Source organism: Pseudorca crassidens, chromosome 5 (assembly GCF_039906515.1).
Source record: "Pseudorca crassidens isolate mPseCra1 chromosome 5, mPseCra1.hap1, whole genome shotgun sequence".
Classification (NCBI taxonomy): domain Eukaryota; kingdom Metazoa; phylum Chordata; class Mammalia; order Artiodactyla; family Delphinidae; genus Pseudorca; species Pseudorca crassidens.
This window is the reverse complement of record NC_090300.1, coordinates 117,527,150-117,542,617: the sequence shown is the minus strand read 5'-3', so window position 1 is coordinate 117,542,617 and position 15,468 is coordinate 117,527,150. Positions and strand designations below refer to the sequence as shown.

The 15,468-nt window shown below is 38.0% G+C and overlaps 1 protein-coding gene across 6 annotated transcripts in view; it reads right to left on the bottom strand.

Moving 5' to 3' along the window:
• ROBO1 (roundabout guidance receptor 1) overlaps positions 1 to 15,468 on the bottom strand; it is a 404,318-nt gene that overhangs the window by 44,716 nt on the left and 344,134 nt on the right. For 3 of the 6 annotated variants that reach the window (XM_067739205.1, XM_067739201.1, XM_067739203.1), the window contains exons 16-19: positions 15,274 to 15,445; positions 11,531 to 11,728; positions 7,319 to 7,345; positions 5,866 to 5,908 (exon numbers count right to left, since the gene is read on the bottom strand). In XM_067739205.1, the coding sequence (XP_067595306.1) occupies positions 5,866 to 5,908; positions 7,319 to 7,345; positions 11,531 to 11,728; positions 15,274 to 15,445 (440 nt within the window). The remainder of the gene's footprint in view (positions 1 to 5,865; positions 5,909 to 7,318; positions 7,346 to 11,530; positions 11,729 to 15,273; positions 15,446 to 15,468) is intronic. The other 3 variants (XM_067739202.1, XM_067739204.1, XM_067739206.1) reach the window with 1 other exon arrangement.

The window sequence follows — 15,468 nt, the reverse complement described above, 5'->3', positions numbered from 1 at the left end:
TTTCCAATACTGACTCCATTGGATAATCCAGCAAAAGAGGTGATACGATGCATGATGTACTGTCAGATCCACAATAAACAGACTGGCACTACAGAGTCTGCAAAGATTTTCTTCATGCTTTCATTTTCTTTGCTAAAGTGCAATAACCACACTTTCATTTACCTGGGAAGCAAGAACCTGACATTTCACTCACCATGGTTCCTATGCTGGCATACAGAGAATCAACCGAGGAAACTTTCTACGCAAATGATGGTTATTTGAGGAATAATTCACTTCCAATGAAAAATATGGATTTATAAGTTATATATCTGTATACGTATATGTATATATGTGTGTATACATATATCTGTAATAATAATGAATGTTTACCCTTTGTTTACAATGTGTGAGGCATTGTTCTGACCTTTCTATGTATTAACTCATTTAATCTTTCTAATAATCTACAGAGTAGTTACTATTATTATTCAGATTTTAAAGATTAAGAAACTGAGATACCTGAGAAAGGTTAAGAAACTTGTGCATGGGTACACAAAGTGAGCGAGTGGCAGAGCTGGGATTCAAATCCAAGGAGTCTGTCTGTAGAATCCACACGCTAAGCCAGAATACTATAAACACATATACTGGAGAGTGCTGAAATTTCCTAAAATCCTCAAACATTCTTAATAAAAGGAAGAGTGGGGTAATGTCTGAAGTCTAAACGTTCAGAATAATGCCGTTAAAACTGAATAAATTTACTATTAAAATTGTTGATAAAAATATGCTTTGAAGAGCAATGTTGCTGACCTGTTAAAATGTAAAACATTTAAATGCAAGCTGCATCACAGATACCTGGAGCTTTTGAAATCCATGTTGGTTATAGAAATTCTGCACCTAGTAGTCTATAGCTTTCCTTATTTTCTCGTGAGCTTAAAGTGTGTTATCACTTTTAAAATTATTAAAAATAAATCTCCATATTTGATACTGTAGAAATATTATAGGATGTTTGAAGTACGGGTCAAGCCTGTCTTACATGTTTCAAAAGGAATAGACAAAATTTTCATGCTACGATTCCCTCAGAAAAACACTTTTAAAAGTGAACGTTTTGGGCTTCCCTGGTGGCGCAGTGGTTGAGAGTCCGCCTGCCGATGCAGGGGACACGAGTTCGTGCCCCGGTCCGGGAGGATCCCACATGCCGCGGAGCGGCTGGGCCCGTGAGCCATGGCCGATGAACCTGCGCGTCCGGAGCCTGGGCTCCACAACAGGAGAGGCCACAACAGTGAGAGGCCCGCGTACCGCAAAAAAAAAAAAAAAAAAAAAAAAAAAGTGAACGTTTTGATATCATCAGAGGCTGAAAAGAACTTTTCATATGTATGGGAGCTTTCCAACAGGAAGTAGGATTAACAATTCACATCCTAGCTTTCAGTTCAGACTTTTGTTTGGAATGCTAATTATCTAGGGAAGAAGGTTGAGTCATGATTACTGGCCCATAATGAATCTTAAAATGCCATGGGTATATTTCAGAGAACTCTGAGGAAGTCAAGGTCATATGTAGCTACTCTGATAAGGGTGTTAGGGTCTTTAGAAACTAACAATCTCTCAAGCTATTTTTATGCATTTAAGATGATCTAGTGTGTATGAGACAGATTTAGTTGCCCAAAAATAAGAAATGAAGCAGAAACAAAACACAGTGCTGGTTATAGTGATTAATATATGTCGGAAATATTATATAATGTTACCATATTTTATATATATAAAAATGCAACCATTTTATACATATATATCATATAACATGTTAGTTGTTATACTTTCATGCTAATATATGTGAGTTTTGTCTATTTTTTCCTTGTCTTCAAAAAGATATTATCAGGGAAAGGAAGAGACTAGGGCTCCCAAAAGCCATATTTAATTTCCAGTTTATATTAAGGGGATAGTTTTGCGTCACAAAGGAAAAGAGGACAGATGCACTTAAATAATTACGTGGCAATTACCTTCAATTCCTCTGCTCCTGTTACTCCAGACATTCCAATCACTCACTCCAAAAACAAACAAACCAACCAACCTATTTGAACTCCTAAACCACAAAATAAAATACTGATACTAAAGGGTCCAGGGGCTGGGGAAAATAGTGAAGGGGCCCAGCAGCAAGGGTTGCCTGTAGGCTGTCTCCTCTTTCTTTCGATAGCTTGAAAGAATTCTGAAGCCCAGGAAGAAGCAAGGGATAGAGCTGAGAGCCGTCAGTCCTTCAAAGAGAAGCGAGGCCTGAACTCTTTCTTTCTCACCTCCCACTGCCAGGAAATGTGCTATTGGCATTCTCGACCTGGTTAGCCTGACTTTCCTATGCCTTTCTTCAGGCTTTCTCTGCTGATTCCTGGTTTCTGCTGTGGTTTGGATTTTAACTAGGTTTTCATTGTTTGGAAGAGGAGATCGAGATGTGTGAGGTAAGGAAAACCAATGAATAGAAACAGCCACTTAAGATCCATGATCTGCCACTGGATTACACTGCAAATCCTTTGCCCTTTTTAAGTTGAGAAGAGGTCTCTTTGCTTCCCGCCATCCTCGTTTTCCCTTTTATGTGAAGAGGGAAATTCACAGTTTAGAGAACGAGGAGAGCTCTCAGGTTCTCCTTCTCTCTCAACCTTCTCCTTTATCAGAGGAAAATGTCCAGGGCCCCAAACTCTTCTCTCATCAAGGAATGAACTCAAGTCTTCTGACATTTGTTTACTCGATAACTCATCCCTTCCTTCTTTAGATACTTTTTGGTGATATCTTTCAAAGATCAATAATTCATATATTGAATTTATGGATATAATCCAATAAATTACATTTATTGCATTACAAAAATTCATGCATTTAATTATTGATTAGTAAATCACATAGCCTCTAACTCCAGGATCTCACATTCTATGGTGGGAAACAATCATTTAAGCCAGGAGTTAGAAAACTATTTCTAGAAAGGATTAGAGGTCAACCATTTTAGGCTTCGTGGGACATATATTTTCTGTTTCAACTACTTAACTCTTCCATTGTGGTGGGAAAGCAGTCACAGACAATATGTAAACAAGTGAGTCTGGCTGTATCTTAATAGATCTTTATTTACAAAAACAGGTGTCAGACCAAATTCAGACCAAGAGCCATAATTTGCTGACCCCTGATATAAACAAAAGATAATTGCATTACCTCTTATTAGGTGCTTAACTGTGGTATTTATACAGCACAAAGAGTTCTTGGAGGACACAGCAGGTGAACCTCAGCCAACTAACAAGGGGAAGGGGGACACATTACGGGCTGATGTAATAAGTGCATAGAAGAGAATGCAATATTGGTGATTGGCAGGTGGGTTGACACAGTGGATTGTAGGGGGTGGCACACAGAGATATGAGGAGGGCTACAAGGCCCTAGAGGTTGTGGGTTTCACATGTTCTGTCCAGTTTGGACTTGCTATTTTAAATATGGTGTGTTCTACTGAAACTGGGATCTTCAGAAGCTCAGAGACATGATCCATATTGCATTTCAAAATTTCATTCTGGTTCCAACGGGCAAAGGGAATTAACAGGAAATAGTTGTAATGAAGGTAGATGAAGGCAGGACTGCTGGGAGCAATTTTAACAGATTAGACAAGGGACAAAAAGAGCTTGAAGTGGAACAATACAGCGACAGTGAAGGGAGAAGAAGGCAGGATCAACGAAATGCAGTAATAGATGCAAGAAAGAGGATGACTTGACATTTTGACTTAGGTGTCATTAACCACATGAGTCGGGTGATACAGTGAGGGCTCACAGAGTCTGAGATGCCTGAGGGAACCCAATGTTTAAGAGGTGGCATCAGAGAAGTGAGTACAAGAGTCTGACTCACTGTTCATTCTCTTACCACACTGGATCATGGAACACGCACAACACACATACACAGAACACACACACAAATACACACACACCACACACTCACAGATGGCTAGAAAATGAGACCTCTTCCTAACGCATTCCTGTTGCTCTTACCCTGTTCTGGTTTTTCCAAAGCACTCACCAACTGCTTCTACTATAGAGTTGACTTTTGAAAAAATGTTTATTATTAATCTTCTATCTCCTCTACTAAATGTAACATTCAGAAGGACGGGAACTTTTATTGACTTTGCTCACTGATGTATCCCAGGCAACTAGAACACTGCCTGTCACATTGTAGGTATTTAATAAATAGGTGTGATGAATAAATAAATTTAAAATTGTGTATGTAACTGTCATTTTGAGCACGAACTCTAAGATCTTTATTTAACTGTTGCCTCTATAACATTCCAGCATTTTTTGTCATTTTATTTGGTAAAAAGATCATTTCTATTTGGTATTTAAAATAAATCCATTTCACTGTTATACTATTTTTACATTCAGAAGGTTAATTCTGTATGATGATTTAGCGACCTTTCCAAATGGAACTTTGTAATTTTTCAGTCCTGCTGAAGAAACGAGCATTTGGTACTGAGAGATCCCTGCCATCATTTCCTCCTTGATAATCTGGTCTACCTAGGTTGAAAATTCCTTTACAGCAGAAACTAGACATATTTTATATGTGTGCGCATGTGTGTGTGTGAGAGAGAGAGCACATCTGTGCACGTGCTCATGCACAGAGGCTGGTGCAGAACCCACAGAAGATGCTCAATAAGCATTTTCATAAGATCTGATTAATGAGAAAGCTGAAGTCTACGGTCATGAATATACACATGGAGAGAGGTGGTTATAGCATCAGGTTCCAGATTTATCCACGAGAGAATGTTCTTATGCCAGAGACTGTTTCATGAATGTCTGGGGTATGATTTAGACAGAATTGCCCCGGATGCAAAAACAGGCCCTGGTTTAATTCCTGAATCAAATGGATTTATTCCTTATGAAGACCTCCCTAGCTTTGGGGTCTTTCAGTGGCTGACTTTGTTTCACAGGTATGAAAACAGGAAGCTAGCAGCAGTACCCAGGAAAGAAAACAGTAGTGCTAATTGTCAAATTTGTACAGCATTTGCTAAAGGTGGTCAACAATTTTTTCACCACTCTTTCTTATTTTTATCTTTTCCAGTTGCAACCACATATCTAACTATACAAAGCAGGACACTCAATAAGTTAACTGAATTTGAATTAGAAAATGGTTCTGGTCAAAAGGTTTTTTTTCTTACACCTTAAGCTAGAGGTTACTGTTTTCGAAAAGAAAAAATTATCATAGAAAATCCTGAAGCTTGACTCATGTAACTTATACCTTCTTTCAGCCCCTTTCAGCCGTCTGTCACATCAATTTGTGGTTTCTCTGTGAATATATTAAAGTTCACTGAATAATAATTACCAAAAAATCATAAATGTAGGATTGAGGTTCATTTTAATGAGAGGGAAGAAAAAAAAATCCTCCGTGTTAACAAGCTACCTAGATTCTCCTTTTATTTCAACATATTTTCCGGCAAATGGAGACTGAACTATGTTGAATTCATAACAAGAACAAACAAACAGACATAAACTACAACAACTTATGAGCCAATGCTGTGTTCAGCAGGTTTCCAAATGAACACTTTTTCTTTGATAGTATCTGTTAACTAGCTATATTTCTTAATCTTCATAAATGCCATCGCTTAATTACTTTAACTCCTTTAATCATCTGCTAAATCAGCAAGTCTGTCTTTCCCGGTTAAAGTGCTCCCTCTGGCGTTCACTGACTAAGATGCAACAGCTCCAATCAAGTGCATTTGTGTGTAAACAAGCTTGGCTCCACAGCACAACAGAATGGAGTATTTCCGAGATATTTAAACAAATTTCACCTTTAAGTTAAACCTTTTAAGCAAAGAAAGTGATCTCATCGATGAAGACAAGAAGAAATACCTGGAATTCCCCTGAGAATCTACAAAACAAGCAGGATAGTTACCTCCCTCCACTGCTCACAGCTTCGCCTCCTCTCTGATAAGTTACTGGAATGTTACCAAAAAAAAAAGGAACAATTAATAGACATGTTTGTGTTTATATATCAAAAGCTATGACATTCATGAGCATATTTCTAGAATGGCATGTTTTCTTCCTTTCTACTTAGAAGCATTGCAAAAATTCATCACAGGAAATAGATTTCCAATTCAACTAGTATTTTTTTAAGATGGTACAGAATTAGATATAAGTTATTTTTATTCTCTTTACGTGCCAACAAGGTTGAAAACTAAGCAGAAGCCAACTTCAGTTCACTCTTATTAACTATAACTATTACACGTTTGTACATTCACATTCCCATAGATTCCAATTTTGAATTTATTATTTTCATGTAATTTCATGATTTTATGTAAGTGGAATCTTAAATTTGGGAAGAAAAAAACCTACCAGACCATTTCCCCAGAAATACGAGTACCAGTAAGACAAAGATAAACGTTAAAATAAACCTTCTTTCTCTCCACACACAAAGATGTATGCCAAGTTGTGACTAGTAATGAATGCGACCTAGTTTTTACTGTGGCTTGTGAAAACCCTTCTCAATGTATTTTCATCAGACATGTATACATATTGAAAATATATTTTAATGCTCTTGAAAGCATCCTCGGCTTAATAAATTATGGGTATAAAATTTAGCCATAACAGAAAAAGATTTGCACATAGTCAGGCAAGGGGTTAAGGATATTAGCGTTTCTGTAAATACAGACCCATTTTCTAAGGAGAAATATGGTTCTAAAAGCTGCTAAATTCTGCTACTTAGAAGAACTCCAAACTGGGAGTCTGTTAAGGAGAGATAAGTGCTCCCAGTGATTATAATAACTGGATTAAAACCGAGGAGGAAAGGCTACAGGTACATCTTTTACTAGAGGTGAATCGAAAGAAGAGGACCCACTTTGAAAGAAACTGAATGGAATGGAATCTTAGTGCTCGGACTTAAGGCAAATGACAAGTTTTATCTTTCACATGTGCTGGATATTTTGGTTACCTTTAAGAATGTTGATTGTACGGATAGAGAATTGCAAGGGAGAGAAATTTTTGTTTGAAAACCTGAAAGCTTAAGTTAAGGGAAAAAAATGCACTGCCAAGTCTGAAATAATCAATGTGATCATTAGCATGTTAAATCATGCTGAGGGTAGAAACAGTGTGTCCATCTAATGAAACACATGCAAACAAGGCTAAGATGCAATGCGGAGTCACGAATAAGTAACGGCATCGAAGGAACGACAGGCAACACCAACCATTTCTACTTCAAGTGCATGCCTGGCCTGAGTAAATGTACTGTCTTCCATTGTAAGTCCTTTCCCCCCAGCTTACTGCAGAAAATGAAATAAAAACAGGAACACAATAGTACAACACATGCCAAACTAACAAAGAAAAGGAGGGGGGTAAGCGCAAATATATACCTGTTGGTGTGAAGGTAAAAGACGGGACTGAAAAATCAAAACAAAATATAAACCAGTTATTAAGCTGAAGAGAGAAAGGGAACATATCACATTAGTATAAATCAAGCAGACAGCTGAACATAAAACAAATGTAAATAACTAGGACAGTAGTTCTGACACTCTGATATATGAATAAAACCAAATCTGAGTTAAAAAAGAAGCTTGTCTCTGAGGTACCATTTTGAAGGGTCTGACGTTCTAGGACGGGAGGGGGTGGGGATTGTGCTGGGTTAGCCTGCAAATGACCCCTGCATTTAGTAATAGAGATTTAGCTCATGGCTTTAGTACAAACAGGAGTCCTCTACTATTAATCATTTCCAAACATTGGATAATGGGTTCTTAAACAAGTATTACCAGGGTCTTGCCTAAACCTTATCTAGAAATCTTAAAGTAAAGGCTTATTAAAGTGGGCTAACTAACAGGTGCATTTAAGTATTCATCATCGAAAGAGAGACAGAGGGAAGGAGACAGAGAGAAAGATAGAAAGACAAAAAGCGAAAGAAAGAAAGAGAGAGAGGGAGGGAGGGAGGAGGTGGGAAGAAAAAGAAAGAAAGAAGGAGAGAGAAAGAGAAAGAAAGAAAGAAAGAAAGAAAGAAAGAGAAAGAAAGGGGGGAAGAAAGAAAGAAAGAAAGGAAAAAGTAAGAAAGGGAAGGAGGGAGGAAGGAAGGAAGAGAAGGGGAAAGGGAAGGAGGAAAGGAGGGAAAGAAAGAAGGAAAGAAGGAAGGAAGAAAGGAAGGCAGCAAGCAAAGAAAGAACTGGAACAAAAAAACCCATAAAACTGAATTGTTTCACTGCCAAGAAATGCCTGATACTTATCATATAAACAGTGTAATGCTACATTTTTATCATGATAGAAATTTGTGAATGGACAGGAAAAATGGGGAGCTTTAAACTTTAACTTCTCTATTATAGTTTACACTTAGAAGCTTCCTAGAAGTAGGCTGAGCATTTTTTTTTAAATACCACACCCAAAGCTAAACAATAGAACAATAATGCCCCTCTGAAAACCTTCACCCTGCAGTTATAAATCTTAATCCAATCAATAATGCCTGAAATTGAACTGCAGACCTCAAAAGTAGCAGCCTTGCCTCTGCCACTTTTCCTATCTTCTCTCATTCCTGGGTGTTGGATAACACCACAGCTATTTCCATGTCATTTCATAGAGGGAGGAGGCTGACATTTTTTCCAAGCTCTTCACGTGAATTTAAAGTAAACACTGCTCTAGTAAAGAAAGCAAGGAAATCTACATTACTTCCTTGCAGACTAAAATTTGCTTTTAAGAAATCCTTAATACACACAAACTAGAATGTTGATTACTTATCACGGATCAAAAAGCTGCCACTTCACGTTTGAACTTCTCCAAGAAATTTACTTGAAGATTAGAGCACTGGGGTTGCAAATTCAAATGCCGTAGCATCCTTTACAACTGTCACTTCTTACCAAACCATTTTATTTCTGAGCATACTAGGAGGAACAAAAACAAAACCCTCAATGCTGGGGATCCAGTTTATACACTGGGCTTCCTTTGCTGCACAGCGGTCTCTGTCTTAGGAATTCTACTGTGTCTTCTTTCAGTCAGGTCTTTTCAGAGAGTCAAAGTAATTTAGCTACAATCAAAAATTCAGAGCCATAGTAACTAGTCCTCATAAAAAATAATAAAGAGGTACATTTGAAAGTAAAGCTACTCGAGCAAGAATGCAGTGCCTGAACATTAATTTGCAGTCAAAAGGACACAGGCAAAAAATGAAAGGTCCCCGTCAGTATTCCTAGCCCACTGCTAATCTCAGTTTAAGGAATTGAAGAAGAGATGAAAAGAGTTCTGTCTAAATGAATTTTTTACAGCTTGTACACCAAAGGACAACTTAATTCTCAAAGCTTCCAGTAATAAAATAAACTCCCGCTACGTATGTGGACAAGGGGTACGAGCAGAGGGCACACCTCCGGATAAATGTAGGGGGGAAATGATAAAAATGCTCACTATTACCCGAAAGTCACACTCTGGTTTGATGGTTTATAGGTCAACAGCCTATTGATTTCTTTAAAATATTTCACTTCCTTTTTTCTTAGAATTACCAGCATTGTTCTGGGCATAGACAATTTAAGATTTCAGGATGCACTTTTCAAAACTGCATACAACCAGAATTATGAAAAAGTGCTAACACGGCAAAGTGAGGAAAGCAGAATCGAATGCTCACCAATTACATTTGTAATTATGTTCTATGAGTTCTGCTTAAACACAAGCTAGTTAAAAGGACGATGATATTAGTTTAACAGGTTTTGCAGAAAGAGCACATAGGCATTTGCCGGCATGCTTAAAGTACATTAGTAAAAGAAAAGAAACATTTCAGAAGGGGAGAGGGTTTCATGTCACATATTTAGATTTCAAGACAAGAGAGAGCATTCAATTGTTACAACTACACAGCTATCAGACTTCATGGCAATAAAAAATACAGGATTCCTGGGGAATTCAGGAGACTCTACGTCTAGACGTTAATTAGTCACTTTTCTTCATTCAAATGGGATTTCAAACACACAACTCCCAACAGCCTGCCCCTGCCCGGCTTCACAACACACAGACACCCACAAACCCCTTCTCTGCCTTGGTTTTCAGTCAAAGGTTTTATACGGTAACACGTGTGCCTGACATTGATCTACTTTGTATACGTAACGAGCAACCAGTCTCTCTGCGGTAACCTCCCAGCCCTCGTTTTCCATTTCACAGGCAGGGATACTGACATTTTGCTTTATCTCTGCATAGGACACATATCTGAAAAAGACATATTTAAGGATGATAACACTAAGGTGAACGTAGGTACACGAAGAGATTGCTGTGGAGCCACGGACAGGAGGCACATTCATGGATTTCCACAGTGTGGGTGATGAATTTGTGTTGACTCTTGGCAAGACACCTTGGGACCAAGGGCACAAATATTTTAAGACTGTTGTCCCAGACTGTTTTACAAGCGTACAGGGATATTCAATAGAACTTTTCATTGAGAAGAGGTCTAGCTAGCACTAACAAATTCTGACTTTGCCATATCATTGATCAGAGAAATGACTTGGCCAAGCCACGCAGGAAATGTTCACTTAGGAAATATGTAGACAATTTTTTTTAAAGGGTGGTGATGGTGCAGGGAGGTATGTGTTTACTCGTCATCCTCTTTAAATTTGCTTTGCAGCAAAAGTGTTATCTTAGACGTTAAGTGTGGACCCTATAACTAGCGTGAGTGTATAATTTGCCATCCAAAAACGAGGACAATTTTAAGAGCCAAAGGAGCACTGTAAATAATTTAGTTGGACTAAAGACATAAATTGGGATGGTGGCCTGAAAACTGGGACTTACAATCACCCTGCCTTAGAGCCCAGATCTGATGCCCAGAGCGGATGAAGCTATTTGAGGAGGGAAAGGCAAAAGGATTATCTATCTGATAGTGTTAACAACCTCATCACAAAACATAAAATACAAACCACCAACCTACAGACTTCGAGAATATGTGGTAAAAATGTCTGTGAAATCCTTAGCATATTTGGCTCGTCCATAAAGTTGTAAACAATTGCAGCTAAATAAACGTTCTCTTCTAAACTGTAAACACATTTTTAACAAATCATCATCACCCATTAACAGTATACATATTCAGCTCTGCAACTTTAAATTTAACAATAAAAAAGTTCTAAACCTCCTCTCTCTGAAAACTGAAGCACATTTATCAAGAAACTATTTTATAAATAATCAGAAATAATCGGAAATATCATTATTTATAAATAATCTCTTTAGCTTTACAAAGGGCAACAACACGCCCTTTAAAGTTGTGCGACAGTCCAAAGCTTGTATTTATAATTCCTGTGACAAGGAGATTAAAAAGTTTCCTCCAGAATATAAAGTAATTCCCTAAGAGAACAAGGGAATGGTATCGCAACGAAGTGTAGACCTACCCTGGTGAAATATATTTTAAAGGAACTGGGCCTGAAACCGATAAGCCTATTTGTAGTACTGATACTCAAGAGGAGGTTATACCTAGACACTGCAATAAAATAAAAGCACTTTTGAAGATCTTTATATATTAAAATAATTTCATATAGGATATGAATAATCATGAATAACTTGGAGTCACAGATTAAAATGAAGAGTTATGTAAACACAGTAAAATATGGAAAGCTTAGGAAAGCTAATACCTTTTCTGATACCCGCATAAGTACTAGTCAGCCCATTTCTCTTCTTCCGGTGTCGGTAGAGCCAGATGCTAAAAACCATTAGGATGATCCAGCAGGCTGCCCCAATTCCTGCGATGAACGCTGGCTGCTTCACAACGTCTGAGATCTGCTGAGCAAGGCTGACTTGGTCCTCAGGTGACACGGGGTTTCCATGAGAATCTGAAAAGCCGTCTTTGGGTTAATTTGGGTGTAAAACTCAATGAGACAATGAAAAAAAATTGTGTGTGTGTGTATCTCCCCTCCTCTCACCCTTGAATAATCTAAGATGCTTAACTGCCTCAGAAACATATTGTTTGAAACTATGTTTAGAAGGGTCTATAAAAATTCAGAATCGTTGGGCTTCCCTGGTGGTGCAGTGGTTGCGAGTCCGCCTACCGATGCAGGGGACGCGGGTTCGTGCCCCAGTCTGGGAGGATCCCGCGTGCTGCGGAGCGGCTGGGCCTGTGGGCCATGGCCGCTGAGCCTGCGCGTCCGTCTGGAGCTTGTGCTCCGCAGCGAGAAGGGGCCACAGCAGTGAGAGGCCCGCGTACCGCCAAAAAAAAAAAAAAAAAAATCAGAATCATTAATAAAAAAACAATGAAAAATTAAAATCATGTTACCATTGAAAGAACTATGAAAAATCTTTCTTTTAAAATAATGAACATGGCCAGCAATAGCTATAAGAACGTTCATTAAATATGGGCAAGAATTATCAAGTGTTATGAATAGTCAAAAAGTCTCCTGTTTTCTGTCAGCTATTTTGATTCAAGAATTAAAAATTGATAGAATTTATTGCTATTCTCGGAGCAACTAAGCCCATGCACCACAACTACTGAGCCCGTGTGCCACAACTACTGAAGCCCGTGCATTTGACTCTGAAAATGTTCTGCTAACACCACCTGCTTTAAAGTAGAAACATTTGTTTCAGTCCAAAACTCTATTTTTTTCCAAGAAAAATAATTGGTATAACTCATTAGTTATGAATAACATTTCTCAAACAGAAAAAAAATGCTTACTGATTATTTTTTCTTATTAAATGACATTGCATCCTGTTAAAACACTGGCAGGTAAAATAAGTAGCATTCAATGGCTAAGGAAACAGTCTTAGGAAAATAGCACCCCTTTCTACGTAAAAAGGCTAAATTGCTACTCATGTTGTGCATTCGTGTGTTTTTTTGTTTGTTTTTTTTTGTTCTTTTTGCAGTACGCGGGCCTCTCACTGTTGTGGCCTCTCCCATTGCGGAGCACAGGCTCCGGACGCGCAGGCTCAGAGGCCATGGCTCACGGGCCCAGCCGCTCCGCGGCATGTGGGATCTTCCCACACCGGGGCACGAACCTGTGTCCCCTGCATCGGCAGGCGGACTCTCAACCACTGCACAACCAGGGAAGCCCATGCGTGTGTTTTTTATTTGCTTTTTTCTTGAACAGAATTCCAGATTTCATTCTATGGAGGGTCAAGTCTGAAAAACCTATTTTCACAAGCAGTTGTCGTCACCTGCCTTCAACTGTTTGTTGACTGAAAGTTTTATTTCATGTTCCAGACTCTTTTATCTATGGTTATCCTACAAGCACTTCATCCTCTGAAAGTTCACCAAGCTGACTCTTCTTTTTATTTCTGCTACACCCTTTGTATCTGCTAGGTTTATAGATTTCATGGTTATTTGTGCAAGGTTAAGTTGGGTAGCTTCAGATTTTATGCAGACAGCCAAGAGAGGTTCCATGCAGACGACCAGATGGGCTTAACAGAATAAAGTGTGGTGTGACTAATGAATTAAAATGGCCTCTCTGTACCTCAGTCTTTGTCTCACTGCAGCTGAGGCTATATTAAGATATGGAAAATTGGAACACATCTATAATTTCAAGAAAACCAATTTGACCCTTAAATCCCATGATTTAAATCTTAAATAAATAAAATTACACATGGTCCTTTTTCTAATTCATATTTGAAAACCCAGTACTGAAAGTCATATATTATACAAAATAAGTAAATGACATGACAATGTATAAGGTCATTACCATGTAACTTTTAATTTCAGTTTTAATAAGGCAACTATTTGAGTAAAAAGATCTATGTTCAGACTACTTTCCCCCATACCTTAGATAACGTTGTCACAGATGCATCAAACAATTTTTAAACATAGTTTTCGGTATTGCCTAAAAATTTTGGAATAAATGAACCAGAAATAAACCATGAAGCTCTTTTTGCTTAAAAGTTGTGTATATTATAATCTCTGTTGAAAAACAAAGTGCTCGTTGTAAGAGATAATCCAAAAATCAAATTCTGGCCAGTGGCTGTGGCAGAAGCAGCCAGCTCTCCACTAAAGACGTGAATTGTACTCTCATAGCATAGAGTTGTTGGGAGGTAGCTCCCTAGCCAGTTACTTGATTTTGCAGTGTTGCCATTCATCTGTTTGGAATCACAAGACTAAGCTCTGTGCAGCAGTGATGTGCACCATTTCCAGACATGTGCCATTTAAACCCTCCTCCACACTATGTGTTTCTTTTCTTCCTTTCTTCTGGCCCAGGGTCAACCTTGGAAGCCCCGTGTTAAAGAACGGACGCCTCATCAGCCTGTGACCCTCCATAGCTACAACCACTGGACTTCAGGTAGACTTTATTATATTACACTCCAGAAGTTCTGCAAGTGTTATCTGTTACAGCGGGTAGCAGTCTTAACACTGGAACATCAATAGCTGTTTCCAAATTGAATGCAAAGTTCATTACATACAGCAACAAAGTTTATTCACAGTGGAATGCTTCTTAATTTTGTTCTGAAATAATTTCTAATATGTCATCAATATTATCAACATGCAACAGTACTATATACTTATTTGTGATATATAAAGATTCATGTATCTGATTCATTTTCATAATTTAGCAACTGGCATGAAATATTACTAATGCTTAACTTCTGATGTGCAAGGAACAAACAAAGTTGACTATATACTTCTTAGTATCTTAATTTAAATATCACCTCTTAATATCTGACCCTTTTCTCTCCCCTTTCCATTTATAATTTTGGTGCTGTTTTTTTGTTGTTTGTTTCAGATTTTACTGGTAACCAATAAATTTGAATTTTATGTTCATGCCACATTGTCTATCATGAAGTGTGGTAACTAAGGCTTCTGTCAGGTTTCTGTGTTTCTTTTTTATTCATCTAACCACTTTTGAAGCACACATTGCATTTTTAACTTTCTAAGTAATTAGCATATGTCATATTCCAATGCTCTTTTACATCTCAATCTATCTTTTTTCTTATCAAAAGCAATACAATTTTAAAGACACATAAATGGTGAATATAAATTACATCTTGCTGTAAACTTCCAATACCTAGTTTAAGTTGTTTCTTTTTAAACCCAAACCGCTGTAAGTTCCATGCAGGTGCAGACTGCATCTTTCCTGTTCCCTGAGGCATCCTTTTTGCTCAATTAATAGTATTTATTGAAAAGATGAAAAAAATTCAATAGGACAGGATTAGGATGACACAATACTGACAGCCTTTTGCTTAAAATATCATTTAAAAATGTGTGCTTGGATAAGTTTAAATTCAGTTGTGATATTATAGATAGGTAAAATAAAGCTAACACCGTCATTTTCATAATTCTATTGCCACATTCCATAGCCTATTCAACTTGCAATGGTTGGCTCCACTATATACCAAAAAGAAAAGCAGGACAGTGGGTACACTGATATGTCTTTCAAACCAGATCTGCACTGGCACTCACCTAACTGGATGAACTGTGGCTCACTCTTCACCCCGGCTCCCGCCCCAGTGCTGGCTGCCACCTCTACGCTATACCGGATCCCAGGAACCAGTGAGGGAATAACCACAGAAAAGGTGGAACCATCTACTGTCTTGTTTATATGGTATCGAGTTTCATTGCCCAGACACCAAACCTATAAGAAGAATACAACAAATT